The sequence below is a fragment of the Protopterus annectens genome, chromosome 16.part0 (genome assembly GCF_019279795.1).
Source record: "Protopterus annectens isolate FY-2018-M chromosome 16.part0, PAN1.0, whole genome shotgun sequence".
NCBI lineage: Eukaryota > Metazoa > Chordata > Ceratodontiformes > Protopteridae > Protopterus > Protopterus annectens.
Genome location: NC_056750.1, coordinates 135,068,510 through 135,082,837, shown reverse-complemented (window position 1 = coordinate 135,082,837; position 14,328 = coordinate 135,068,510). Strand labels below are relative to the sequence as shown.

The following is a 14,328-nucleotide window of genomic DNA, read 5'->3' as shown; positions in this document are numbered from 1 at the left end:
TTAGGGACTTCATCTCCGGTTGCTCACCATTCCATTACATGCAGCTATGATGCAGCTGATGCCTCATCTAGGGCTTCAGGTTTTTGCTCTGTGTTGAGGAGGTATTCCTGGCTCTGGTTTCACTCTTTGTCTGATGATATCAAGGCCAAGTTGATGGATGCTCATCTGGGCAGTAAACATTTGTTTGGCACTGCTGCTGCTGCTGCTGCTGAGTGATTTAAGTCCCTCCAGGAAAAGGGTAAAGCTTTACAAGAGCTGAAACATATGTTTGTTTCACCTGTTTCTAAATTTCGAAGGAATTACCCTAACAAACCTGCCTTTGTCTATAGACAGTCTTGCCCTCCACACAAAGGTAAAAAGGGTGATAGAAGGGCTCCTCCTGCTAAGGCCTCCTTTTCCTGACAGACCTGATGCTGTCTATAGACAGTCTCACCCTCCACACAAAGGTAAGACGGTCTCCTCCTGCTAAGGCTACCCAAACTCCTTCAGCTCAGAAGCGTCCTTTTCCTGACAAACCTGGTGCTGTCTGTAGACAGTCTCGCCCTCCACACAAAGGTAAGAAGGGTGGTAGAAGGGCTCCTCCTGCTAAGGCTACCCAAACTCCTTCAGCTCAGAAGCCTCCTTTTCCTGACAAACCTGGTACTGTCTGTAGACAGTCTCACCCTCCACACAAAGGTAAGAAGGGTGGTGGAAGGTCTCCTCCTGCTAAGGCTACCCAAACTCCTTCAGCTCAGAAGCCTCCTTTTCCTGACAAACCTGGTGCTGTCTGTAGACAGTCTCACCCTCCACACAAAGGTAAGAAGGGTGGTAGAAGGGCTCCTCCTGCTAAGGCTACCCAAACTCCTTCAGCTCAGAGGCCTCCTTTTCCTGACAAACTTGGTGCTGTCTGGCAAGCCTTGCCTTCCTCATCCCAGTCACATTCCTCTCTCACTTCATCTTTCCATCTCCCTTCTTATTTGGTTGCATCACTCAAGACTCCTGGGTCCTTTCTATAATTTGCCAGGGGTATTTAATGATCTGGAAATTTCTTCCCACTTCTTTGGCATTTCATAGCCTTCTCAGGAACAAATGCCCTTTTCTCCAGCGGTACTTAGGGCCTTTTGACTCAGGGAACTGTTCAAGAGGTTCCAACTTCTCTGGAAGGGAAGGGTTTTTACTCCAGAATGGTTTTTGGTCCCCTGGAAAGAAGGCACCTGGAGACCTTTTTGAAGGTTTCCTCCTTTTGGATGCTAACTTCTCATACCTTGTTTCCTATTCTACTTCCTCAGGCTTTTCATGTCTCCCTGGATCTCAAGGATGCTAATCTACTCATCCCTATCCATCCCCTTGTCAGGAAATGTTTACGTTTTTCTGTTGCTTCTTGGTATTTTCAGTTCTTTGCTTTGCCTTATGGCCTCTCTACTGCCCCAAGGATCTTCACAAAATGCCTTGCACATTGAGGGAAATACAGATTTTTCCTTACCTTGATGACCTTCGGGCCTCTTCTCCAGAGGTTTTGTTTCAGCATCTTCACTTTGCAATTTGTCTTCTACAAAGCCTGGGGTGTATTGTAAATTTTCAGAAGTCATTCCTAACTCCTTCTCAGGATCATGTTTTCCTAGCGTGCAGGTGCTGGTATCCCTGCCTCCTCCCAAGGCCTTAACACTGATTGCCATCTTTCAATCCCTTTTTCCTCTGGCATCAGTGGTAGCCAGGGAGTTTCTAAGGGCCTAAGGGCTCTGGTTTTCATGGTTTCTATCATTCCTATGCTTCCTTTAGCCAAACTGTACATGACAAAACTCCACTGCCTTCTAAAGTCAATTTGGCTTCAACATTCTCATCCTTTAAAGTTTCTAGTTCCTCATCTCCCATGTCTTAAGCTGGAACTTCAATCATGGATTCGTTAATTGTCCCTCAGCCCAGTGCTTCCTTTTCAATCTCCAGTCCCCTCTCAGGAACTTTTCACAGATGCTTCAGACATGGGATGGGTGGCATCCTTTGATTCTCTGAAAGTGCAGGGCCTTTGGTCTCGTCGTCAAAAGAAGGACCACAACAATATCAAAGAGATGGGAGCTCTCCTTCTGGCTCTTTAGGCTTTTCATTCTCTTTTTCTTCCAGGGCCCCTCACGATTCTCGCAGACAATACCACAGTGATGTGGTATATCAACAAGCAAGGGGGAACATGGTCTTATCTCTTGTGCAGACTAGATCTTCAGGTCTGGGATCTAGCTATTCAGTATCAGGTGACCCTTCAAACAGTTTATATTCCCTCAGCTTAAAACATAGTGGCAGACTCTCTGAGCAGGTCTATAACACAATGCTACAAGTGTTTGCTTCACAGAGATGTGTTTCTGGACATTGCCCACCAGTGGGGTACTCCTCACGTAGATCTCTTTGCCTCCCCTCTGAACAGACAACTTCCTCTCTTTTGCACCAGAGTCTCATGTCCTTTGGCTTGAAAAATGGGCACCCTGTCTTTTCTTGGAAGGGGATGCTTCTTCATGTCTTTCCCTCCCCTTCCCCTCATTCTGAAAGTCCTGTTCAAAATAAAATAGGATGCTCCCAAAACCTTGCTGGTGACTCCCTTTTGGCCCAGGCAACACCGGTTCTCTTTTCTTCTGTGTCTTGTTAAGGGCAGTTACCAAAAGTTACCTCAAAGGGTGTACCTACTCACAATACAAGGGATCTGTCATCCATCCCACCTGTCCACTTTACAACTGACATTGTGAGTGATAGAGTTTTGATGCCCACAGGCACCGTTTTTCTGAAGATGTGCTTCGGGTCCTGCAGGAGGCCAGGAAATCCACCATTAGAAAATCTTTGTATGCCCATATTTAAAGAGGTTTTTTGTTTAGTGTCTCTCTCATAACCTTGATCCACTTACTGTGGATGTATGTTCCTTTGGTTCTGTCTTATTTGTGTGAATTGCTCAATGCTGGGTTGGCTTATTCTTCTATTAAGGCTCAACTTTCAGCTATCTCTGCTTGTCTGCCTTTGACTCCCCTTTTAGCCTCTAGATATGAGTCCATAGAGTTTCTTTAAGGCGTCCTTCATATAAGGCCTTTTCAGGAAGCCTGTCCCTCCTTCCTGGGACCTTAATTTTGTTTTAGAAAACTTGACCCAGATTCCTTTTGAGCCTGCTGCTTCAGCTTCCTGGCAGCATTGTTCTTGGATGACTGTTCTTCTTTTGGCCCTTACTTCTGCCAGATGGGTGTCTGAGATGCAAGCCATTGTGGGTGTTCCTCCTTTTTCTGTTTTTCATAAGGACAGGGTGACCCTTTGTACTAATCTTCCTTTTATGCCCAAGGTGGTTAATGAGTTGTCTCTTAATCAGTCTATTCATTTGCCTTCTTTTTTTCCTTTTCTGCAGGTTGCTAGCGAGAAGGTTTTGCATACCTTGTATTTGCACAGACAACTCCAATATTATTTGGATAAAACTAAAGCTTTTTGTAAATCTGACCAGCTTTTTGCTTCTTTTCATCCTAGGTTTTTAGGTTTGGCTGTTTCCAAGCAAAACAATTTCTTCTTGGATATCTAAAGCCATTTCTTTTTGATATTCTTTTCATGGGAAGAAGCCTCTTTCTTCTGTTAAGGTTCATTCTACTAAGGTTGTGGTTTCTTCTGGTGCTTTTTTCAAGGGTTTGGATACTAATTCCATTCTTGAGGCAGCTACCCAGACTTCTGTGCATACATTTACCGAGCACTATAAGTAGAATGTAATTTCTAGGGCCAGAGCTGGTTTTGCCAGGACCATTTTCCATGGCTTCCTAGAGGGCTCTGCGGGCCCTTCCTCCTCTTTATCTTCTTCCTGAGCTTTTGTAGTCTCCCTATTGTAAAGGATATTGCAACAGTGATATGGAAGGACGTAGTACAGTTGTGTACAAACTTACCATAATGGTAGATCTCCTCCTCTTCACAGTTGCAGTATTCGCTCGCTCCCTCCTCCCCTGGTCCTTTTTCCTTCTGGATCTTCTTGTTACCTTCTAGTATCCTTGGACTGGCATTCCTAGTGGGGCTTTTCATTTCTGAGGATGATATGTCTGGACGTCACCTTTATGCCCAAGTAGACTATGTGAGGGGAATATATGTATGACATGAGGTGTACCCTTAGCAACCTAAAGGCTACGGTGTACTGGCCAGACATTGGGCTACCCTTGATAGGGGATCCCTGTTGTAAAGAATATTGCAACAGTGAAGAGAAGGACATCTACTGTTATGGTAAGATTTTACACAACTGTGTTTTCTCTCATTCTGACCTACTGCCTCCCCTTGAAAAAAGCAATCTTTTCATGCATCAGTACAACTGCTAGGTCAGCAAATAATTAAATAAACAGATGATTAAATGTGTATTCTCTGCACCTCACTGCATTCTCCATTTTCTTTGCAGTTATGGTATCTTGATATGGTCAGTTATTACTGGACAGGAGCCATACAGCAGTAAGTATAAGTTTATGAAAGAGGAGGTGTATATTAATTTAAAACCTTGATATATTTTTCAGAGTTTCTGGCCAGTTTGAATAACGGTTAGAGACAGCCAGTCAGAAGTTATTGTAAATTTAAAAAATTGGGGGCGATGACAAATTGTAATTAAAAGAAGTTGGCAAGCTGTTTGTGAGAACATTTGATCCAAACTTGTGCCAGTTTCAGTGGTGGACTGCAGAGATGTATACAGTGCTAATAAGCTTTATCTTACAGACATCAGCTACACACATTCCAGTATGATCATTACTTTAACTTTAGGTCTTGAACCAGAAATAAATCATTTTCATTGATCATCTTCTTGGACTGCTGAAATGCAAGTAGTACATGAAAGACAGACTTTCTGTGGAGTAAGATGGGCCATTCACATACCAACATGTTCCTGTGACACTATATAAGTAAATATTTGAAGTTTCCTGTTTAGAGTACTGCCATCTAAGTTACACCTGTCTTGTATGGTCTTGAAACGTGTAAGCAGCCATTTTGTATGACTTGTGCCACATTTTGTCGAAGCAACATTCACAAGGGAAGACTTGTATAAATGGACCCAGAGTACAGTTATGGCAGAAATAGAAGGAGTGAGCTTCAACAGCAGTGGGTTTGAGCTATGCCAGCCTTCAAACCCTTTATCATTATGGGAAATTCTGACCTAGGATATCACTGTATTTGAAGAAGGCATACTGCTTGAATATTCTGTGAATAACAAGTTGATTTCAGTGCATAGTAATCTCAATGAATTCAGCATGAAACAGACTGTTGTTACCTGACAGGTATCTCCTGAGATTATGGCTCAGTAACACAATCCCAACAGTACTGATATATTAACCAATGAAAGTATAGTTTTACCAAATTAACTACTATTAAATACTTTCAATAGGCTTTACGTGTATTGTGGAATTTTACTGGTAACCTGTAATTAGTCTGCCTGGAAAGCAGAAGCAACTGAAGGCCAATACTAGTCACAGCCAGTCAAGGAAATTGTATCTCATAATGTAAATATGTCAGAACACTAGTATATACAACAAAATCTCCAATAAAAGAATAAAGTGTCTGAAAATAGAATAATGAAATGCCAAACAAAACTCACAGACACACACAACTGCTGGTAGTAAAGTCAATAAATACTAGTATGAGTAACTAATAAAATTTAATAGTAGTGAGCACTTTCGCGGTACACTTAACCGCTTCTTTAGATTATATATAAAAAACATAACAGCATATTTAAATGCTAAAGTCTTACCAATCACAAAGCAGTAATCATGCATACATTTAATTTTTAAAGACATATAGTTACATATAATAAAATCTAAATCATAATCAAAATGTATTTAAAATATGTAAAAAGGAGAGAGACTTTCTCATTACTTTAGTGTTTAAGTGCACGAGACTTCAGAAATGTTTGAGGGAAATTTTATTATTTAACCCGGGCTGCTTATCTGCTTTAAATAACAGTATCCACTTCTGTTCATTAGCCTCTGTAACATTTTTCAGGTCCCCTCCCCTAATGTTGTCACATATAATTTCTAAAACAAAAAATTTAAAAATATGCTCCTTCCCTGTCTCCATGACATGATGTGCTAGTGCATTCTCTGCCTTCTTATTCTTAATGTCTCTGAGGTGCTCTAATATCCTTTCTTTTAGAGTACGGTTAGTTTTACCTATGTAGAACCTATGACATATGATACAGAAACTAAAATAGATCAGGTTTCTGGTTCTACAGTCTGCATAGAAATTGAAATCAATACAAATATCTAGCTGACGATTTACAAACTGTCTGCCACTAAAAATGTGTCTACATGCTGAACACCCCCTACATGAGTAAGTTCTCAGCCTATCGGAATGAACAATTTTCTTATCAAAATTATTTTTATGGCAAAGATGTCTTTTCAAAGATTTACCATTGGTAAAAGAAAAGTTTGGTTGACTAGTTACATTGTTATTCAACTCTTCAATGGTACTTAGGATGTTCCAATTTCGTTTTATTATATTGCAAAACCACCTACATCATTGGAATATGGTAATACTACTGTAAAATAATGATTTGAGGGCTGATCAGCAAATTCCATTCTACTATTGCTTAAATTTTCACTACTAACCCCATCAGTCTGTACTCCATAATATAGTCTACATCTATTTTATCTATAATACAGTTTTCTATGTCTCTCTTTTTATAACCTCTGTCAAGAAATTAATTTCTAAGGTCTAGTAAAGCTGACTCTAATTCTAAATCATCATTATATAGAAGCATGATTCTACAGACCTGTCCTTTACTACATTATGTTTGACATGATTGATGTGCATACTCTGGTTATGTAACAAATTGTTCTTTCTCATAGGTTTTCTGTATAGGCTGGCTTTTAATCCATTCAGCTTGTCCATACTAATTTTAACATCCAGAAATTCAATTTCATGGGCTGAATATTTCTATGGAAATTTTAAAAAGTTGGTCGTCTGATGTAAATACAAAATAAATACAAAATAAATTCCTTTGGCCTATCTTCTGTATCATTCCATAACAAAAAATGTCATCTACAAAACGTACATACCATTTCATAGAATTTTTAAACATTTCATTTTGTAGAATCTCTATAGTCTCACATTGCACTAGTGCTAGGTTGGCGTAACTATTTGCACATGATGTACCCATAACTACGCCAACCTTTTGTAAGAAGAAATCATCCTCAAAAGTAAACACATTATTCTCAAGAATGATGTCTAATAAAGCACATATCAATCTATTATTGTTAGAATTAACCTTTCTCAAAGCTAGAAATGTTCTGATGTTGTCTGTACCCCAGCGATTAGCTTTCACTGTGAACGAAGACTCAATGTCCAGGGTCACACAAATATAATCTTCACTTATATCAGTCATTTTCAAGTACAAGTTATGCAAAAACATTTTAGTATCTCTGAGTACTGTATCACAGCTTATTAAGAACGATTGTAGATTTTTTTTCAACAGATATAGAGATGGGCTCTGTAAGCCCAACCTCTGCTAGAGACTATAGGTCGCATTGGTAGTATCGTAGAATGCTTATGTACCTTAGGTAATCCGTAAGTACTAGCCACTACTGGATGTTCAACAGTAAAATATTTAAACAAATCCTCAGAAATCATACCCGTGATTAATAAGTCAAAAACTAAAGAAGAAATTCTGTCAGTAATACCTTGCACAAGATTTTTGGGAATACGAGCATATGTATTCTCATCATCTAAAAGACTTCTCATTTGTTACAGGTACAAGTCTTTATCAAGTATTACGACACCCCCTCCTTTGTCTGCGGGTCTAATCTCAATACATGACATATGCTTTAAATCATTCAAAGCTTGAAACTCTGACTGAGTCATGTTATAATAATTTGATTTAGTACCTTTGGTAAAGGCATTTCTTATTTCATTTTCACACACTTCTAGAAATGTTTCAATAGGATGGGGTGGTGGAACAAATGTACTTGGTTTTCTAAAAACATCATAACCTGTATTAGTGCCTCCTTTAAACATAGATGTTCTTCGTGTTTCACTGTTGCTGTCCTCACCCTTGGGTTATCTGCCCACAGGTAACCCTCAGTCGGCCCGAATACCAGAGTCTTAGGATTTCTGCGTCGGATGCTGTCACCTCTTCCATGACGTCAGGTCATCAGGGGTATAAAACAGGCAGCCGATGTCATTACATCAGTCTTTCTTGCCGAGTAGGAGCCCATAGCAAAAGCAGTTCGCAAGTGCCAGTCGGCCGCTTCCTGAAATTTTTGTTTTTTCGAGTTTCAGACCTGAAGTCTTCTAACGCTAAGTACCCCATTGGGGATACTTTATTCTTGCTGTGACTGATGTCAGAAAAAGTTAACAATTGTCTTGCCTGTGGAAAGCAAATACCCCACAGAGATTTTCATTCTTACTGCGTCAGCTGTCTAGGCCCAGACCACGATGTTCCTCGCTGTTGGTTTTGTGCTTTGTTTAATGCCCGAACCATTCGTTGTTGGGCTATCTTTGTCACTAAATTCTTTCACTCTCATTCTCTGTATTCCAAAATGGCTTCTATATGCTATCCAACTCCTGATCTTTAGGAAAAGCATAAAGATAAAGATAAAGACAGAGACAGACTGCATAGGTCCAAAACTGCCGACGACACTTCCGTTAAGCTAGTCGCCAGTCCGCCGATACTCAGTAAGGTGCCTTTGCAGCCGCTGATGCCCGCTTCTACAGATTCGCAGGCCTCTGCTGAGACCCATTCGGAGTCCGGTATGCCACGAGATTCTTCTTCGACTATGGAACCTGTGGATGTCTCTACCTTGGATGGGTCCGGAGCTGCTGTGCAGGCACTGGCTTCTGAGGGGTATTCCAACATACCGATGTTCGCATTAAACTGACAACTTAATTTTTAACTAAAACCACCGAGTTTCTCAGGCCCAGGGTATGCACTACGCCTAGAAAACAGATGACCAAAACGCATGCTCAAGCTCCCATGCCACAAAAATAAATGCTTAAAATGGATGAAGACCTTATTGCCCTAATTAGGGGAAGCCAGCCTTCCCCTGCTAAGAGACAAAGAATCGAGATTCATACTGACTCTTCAGACCAGGAATCCGATGACTCTGACCCTTTTGATTATCAGGACATGACCTTATCAACCTATGAGGACACAGATGCAGAGGAATCCACTCTCTCTGCCTCCCCTCCAGAGGATTTTTCTTTTGGTGAAACCTTGCATACTTTGCAAGAGCATTTCCACTGGGAATGCCAGGACTACCCTCAGTCCAAAAAGAGACTCAGAGAATTTTTAGAGTTGCCTCAACACAGCCCTCTAGCTATACCCTCTGTCCTGGATGTTGTAGATGATGTCTTCATGGAATCCAGTCTCACTTCAGACACTTTACCACCTGACCCTAGAAAACCAGACAGGTACTACAGAGTACCTGATTCTCACAAATTTCTTTTTAAAAATCCCTTGGTGGATCCACAGACCATTTCTCAGGAACCTAAAGGTGTTAAGGCTTCTGCAGCCAAAAACCCTACCCCTTCAGACAGGGATTCCAGAGCTTTAGACAGATAGAGTAAGAAGGTATATACCTCTGCTACTCTTGCCATCAGGGCATTGAATTGCCAGTTTCACATGTTAAAATACCAGCAGCATATTATGGAACTTATTAAGAAAAAAATGGTGTTGCTTCCAGATTGTGCAGCGAATAAAGATTTACAACAGTTACTGCATTCTGCAAACCAAGTAAGTAAGCATACTTTGCAGTGTGGCTTTGATTCCCTAGAAGCATCTTGCAGGGCTGCAGTCTCTGGGTCTGTACTGAGAAGGCATGCTTGGCTGAAGGAACAATCCTTACCAGATCATGTCAAAGCAAAATTATTAGACGCTTCTTTAAATAAGGACTGTTTGGCACCAAAGCAGAAGAGGTTCTTAAAAAGATGGAACAAAAAGCTCAATCTATGCAAACTGTTAAATAATTCTTACAAGTGCAGCCACCTAGATTCAGTAGGCATTGGCCTTCAAAAAACTGGTCCTTTCCAGCCCCTTCCAGGCCTTATCACTCCAAACCCAGGGAAAAGAGATCACCCAGACTACAGTCTCAGGGTATGCAGAGATCTAAACAATGGAGTGCTCCCACCTCAAAAACAGGAAGTGGTAAGCGACCCCCTTATGATAAAAGTTCACAATGACTTTTCTATTATCCTTCCCAGCCCTGCCCAATTACTTGTGCCCCTAGGAGGAAAACTTGCCTTCATGCAAGAAACTGGATATCCATCACTCAGAACCGATGGGTCCTAAGCATTGTATCCCAGGGGTACAGATCCTCCTTCCATTCACTGCCCACCCCAAGCGGGTTTCCAGACCTTCCTCCGAACCAGTGGGCAGAGGCGCAAAAGCAAGTACTTTCCCTGCTCAATGTCAGGGCTATTCAACCTGTTCCGGTACAACAAAGGGGGCAGGGTTTCTATTCCAGACTGATGTTCTTCGTGTTTCACTGTTGCAGTCATTACATTTGGGTAATCCTGCTGGCAGGTTGCCCTCAGCCAGCCTGAATTCCAAAGTCTTGGATCCTGCATCGACTGCTGTCACCCCCTCCCTGACGTCAGGTCGTCAGGGGTGTAAAAGAAGCGGCCAACGCCATTTTCTTCAGTTTTTCTTGCCACGGGGTACCTGAAGGAGAAGCAGTTCGCAAGTGTCGGTTGGTCGACACCTGAAATTTTCATGCTTGAGTTTCAGAACCGAAGTCTTCAATAAAGCTAAGTACCCCATTGGGGAAACTTTTTTCTTGCTCCAGACCGATGTCAGAAAAAGTTAATACTTGTATTACTTGTGGAAAGCAAATACCTCATAAGGATTTTCATTCTTACTGTATTCCTTGCCTAGGCCCTGATCACAACATTTCTGGTTGTCTGTTTTGTGCTAGATTTAACCAACACACTATTAAGCATCGGTATTCTTTTGCATTAAAGTATTTTGGTAGCAGGTTTAATTATCCTAAAATGTCATCGGATAGCCATTTGACTACTGGAGTTTACAAAAAACGCAAAGAAAAGGATAAATAAAAACAACCGAGGTCCAAAACCGGACGACAAAGCTTCTCCTAAGCCAGTCGCCGGTTCACCGGTTCTCAATGAGGTGCTTTCACTGCCCCTGACACCCGCTACTTTAGAGTCGCAGGCCACTACCGACTCCCACGTGGAGTCGGCCATGCCGCTGGATACTCAGACCACAACATCTTTACATTAAAACAGCTTCAGCTTCAAAGACAAAGACTAAAGCAGCTTCTAAAGCAAAGAAGCAAACTCAAGAGCCACGTGTACAGGCCTCTATGCCCAAAAAACAGTTGATCAAGATGGCCGAAGACCTGATTACTTTGATCAGGGATTCCCATCCCCCTCCTGATAAAAGGCCTAGGCAAGAGACTGACTATGAATCTTCAGATCAGGTTTCTGTTTCTTCCGATTCCTCTTCCAATCAGGGATACTCTTTACCCCCCTACGAGGATTCTAATGCTGAAGAATCTATACCTTCAGCATCCCCTCCTGATGATTATTCCTTTGGGGAAACCTTGCATACCATGAGGGATTTTTCAGAATCAAAAAAGAGGCTCAGGGATTTCCTCTTACTACCACAGCACAGGCCTCTAGCCATTCCTCCTGTGTTAGACATTATAGATGATGTGTTTCCGGAGTCTAGTTTGACCCCTGACTCCTTACCTCCAGCTCCTGTTAAGCCTGACAGATATTACAGGGTTCCTGACTTGCACAAATTTCTTTTTAAAAACCCTGCTGCTGACCCAGAAACTATTTCACAGGGTCCTAAGGGAGTTAAGGCCTCCACAGCAAAAAAAACCAACCCCCTCTGACAGGGATTCAAGAGCACTGGATAGATGGGGAAAAAAGGTTTACACATCTGCAACTTTGGCTATAAGGGCCTTAAACTGTCAGTTTCATATGCTCAAGTATCAGCAACATCTCATGGGATTGCTTAAACAGACAATGATGTTAAATTCTGAATGTGCTGAAAACAAGGAAATGCAGGATTTATTGCATGCAGCTGAATAAGCTGGAAAGCATACTTTGCAATGTGGGTTTGATTCTTTGGAGGCCTCCTGCAGGGCCGCAGTTACGGGTTCTGTAATTAGGAGGCATGCTTGGTTAAAGGAACAAAATTTGCCTGATCATGTTAAGGTTAAGTTACTAGATGCACATTTACAGCATGATACTTTGTTTGGTGCTAAGGCAGAAGAGGTGTTAAAGAAAATGGAAGACAAAGCTAAATCTATGCAAACTGTTAGAGTTTTTACAAGTACAGCCACCTAGGTTTAGTAGACACTGGCCTACAAAAAATTGGTCCTTTCCTGTGTCAGACAGACCTCAAAGAGGCAGATCCAAATGCCCAAGGGGCAGACCCTAGGCACAAGGTTCTTATAGGTCAAAACAATGAGGTGCTTCTACCTCCAAAGCTGGAGAAGATAAAGCACAAACATACAGAAAGCAGTCCCAATGACTTTCCCCTGCCTGCACCAAGCACTTATCTTCTGGCAGCACCCTTAGGGGGAAAATTAGCACTTTTTGCTCAAAATTGGCACATTATAACCCAGGACAAATGGGTTCTAAATATAGTGTCACAAGGCTACAAATTCCATTTCCATACTCTGCCAAAGGCAAACAGCTGGCCAGATCTGCCAAAAAATCAATGGGCAGAGACACAAAAACAAGTTTCATCCCTCATGGACATGGGGGCTATTCAGCAAGTACCAGAGCAAGAGCGGGGACAAGGATTTTACTCGACTGTTCATGGCACCCTGAAAGGACAAGGCCTGGAGGCCAATACTGGACCTATATATTCTGAACACATTCCTGGATATTCCAAAATTCAAAATGACTTTGCAGCAGCTTCTGCCCATGCTGGGCAAGAATGCTTGGCTTGTGACTTTAGACCTAAAAGAGGCATACCTGCATGTTCCAATCAGGCAATCATGCAGAAGACACCTCAGATTCAAGGCTGGTTCAATACATTACCAATTCTCTGCACTGCCCTTTGGCTTATCTACTGCACCCAGGGTCTTTACAAAGTGCCTGGCACCAGTAATTGCATTCTGCAGACAAAGAGGAATCGAAATATACCCTTACTTGGACGACTGCCTAATTCGAGCAGAGAACAAGGACATTCTTCTTCAACATCTGGCGTTTGTGAAAAGACTACTAACATGCCTAGGGTACACAGTCAATGAAAAGAAATCAAAGCTAGTACCCTCTCAAGATATAACATTCCTGGGTGCAAGCTTGAATACAACTGCCCAGATGGTTTATCTCACGCCAGACAAACAAAGGCAACTGACTACCTATTTCACAATGTTGGCAGCAAAGGCCCAGTTATCTGCAAGAAAAATTCTGCAGGCTTTGGGCTTCATGGCATCCTGCATCCTACTAATTCCATATGCAAGACTGCATATGAGGAAACTTCAATGGTACCTAAAACGTGTTTGGACTCAACATTGCCACAGCCTGGAAACAATGATTACTCTCATTCCCTGCCTGCAACAGGAGTTTCGATGGTGAGCTAAGGCTTGTCACCAGAACAAGGGACAGCCAATCACATTACCCACAGCCAGGCAGACACTAACAACGGATGCATCAGATCATGCCTGGGGGGCCCACATGGCAGGAAGATGCATTCAGGGCATATGGACCTCAAACCAAATGCAGCTACATATCAATCAAAAAGAAATGCTAGCTATTCAAAATGTCCTGACAGCCTTCAAGGACATACTTCAACCGGGACAACTGCTGATAAAGACAGACAACACCACGGTCATGTGGTACATAAACAAGCAGGGGGGCACACATTCTTACCCCCTTTGCAGACTAGCTATGACATTGTGGGATACAGCTTTGACTTACCAAATACATTTGCAGGCACAATTCCTGCCAGGAAAGGAAAATACTCTGGCAGACGAACTAAGCAGAAACCTCATGGATCCCCACGAGTGGCAGCTGGATCCACAAGTCTTCAGCATGATAACAAGGAAATGGGGATGCCCGGACATAGACCTATTTGCCTCACAACTACCAACTAAAAAGATTCTGCACAAGGACTTATCACAGACAAGCATGGAAAGTGGACGCCCTATCTTTCAGCTGGAAAGCCTGTCAGTATATGCCTTCCCTCCACTGCCTCTCCTCCCCAAGGTAATCCTAAAGGTCAGAAACCAAAGATGATACTGATTGCCCCAGACTGGCCCCGCTAGTATTGGTATCCAATCCTAAGGAACTTGTCTCGTTACCCAGCTTGGACCTTACCTCAGTTACCTTGTCTACTGTCCCAGCAAAACAATCAGATCCTGCACAGCCATCTCAGGACATTAAACCTGGCAGCATGGCAGATAATGT

At 42.1% G+C, this 14,328-nt stretch overlaps 2 protein-coding genes across 4 annotated transcripts in view; one reads left to right on the top strand and one right to left on the bottom strand.

The window, feature by feature from the left end:
• LOC122790712 (receptor-interacting serine/threonine-protein kinase 2-like) overlaps window positions 1-14,328 on the top strand; it is a 652,068-nt gene that overhangs the window by 158,471 nt on the left and 479,269 nt on the right. For both annotated transcript variants that reach the window (XM_044058268.1, XM_044058269.1), the window contains exon 5: window positions 4,367-4,416. In XM_044058268.1, coding sequence (XP_043914203.1) covers window positions 4,367-4,416 — 50 coding nt within the window. The remainder of the gene's footprint in view (window positions 1-4,366; window positions 4,417-14,328) is intronic.
• LOC122790713 (receptor-interacting serine/threonine-protein kinase 2-like) overlaps window positions 1-14,328 on the bottom strand; it is a 1,224,079-nt gene that overhangs the window by 1,065,784 nt on the left and 143,967 nt on the right. The window lies entirely within an intron of this gene.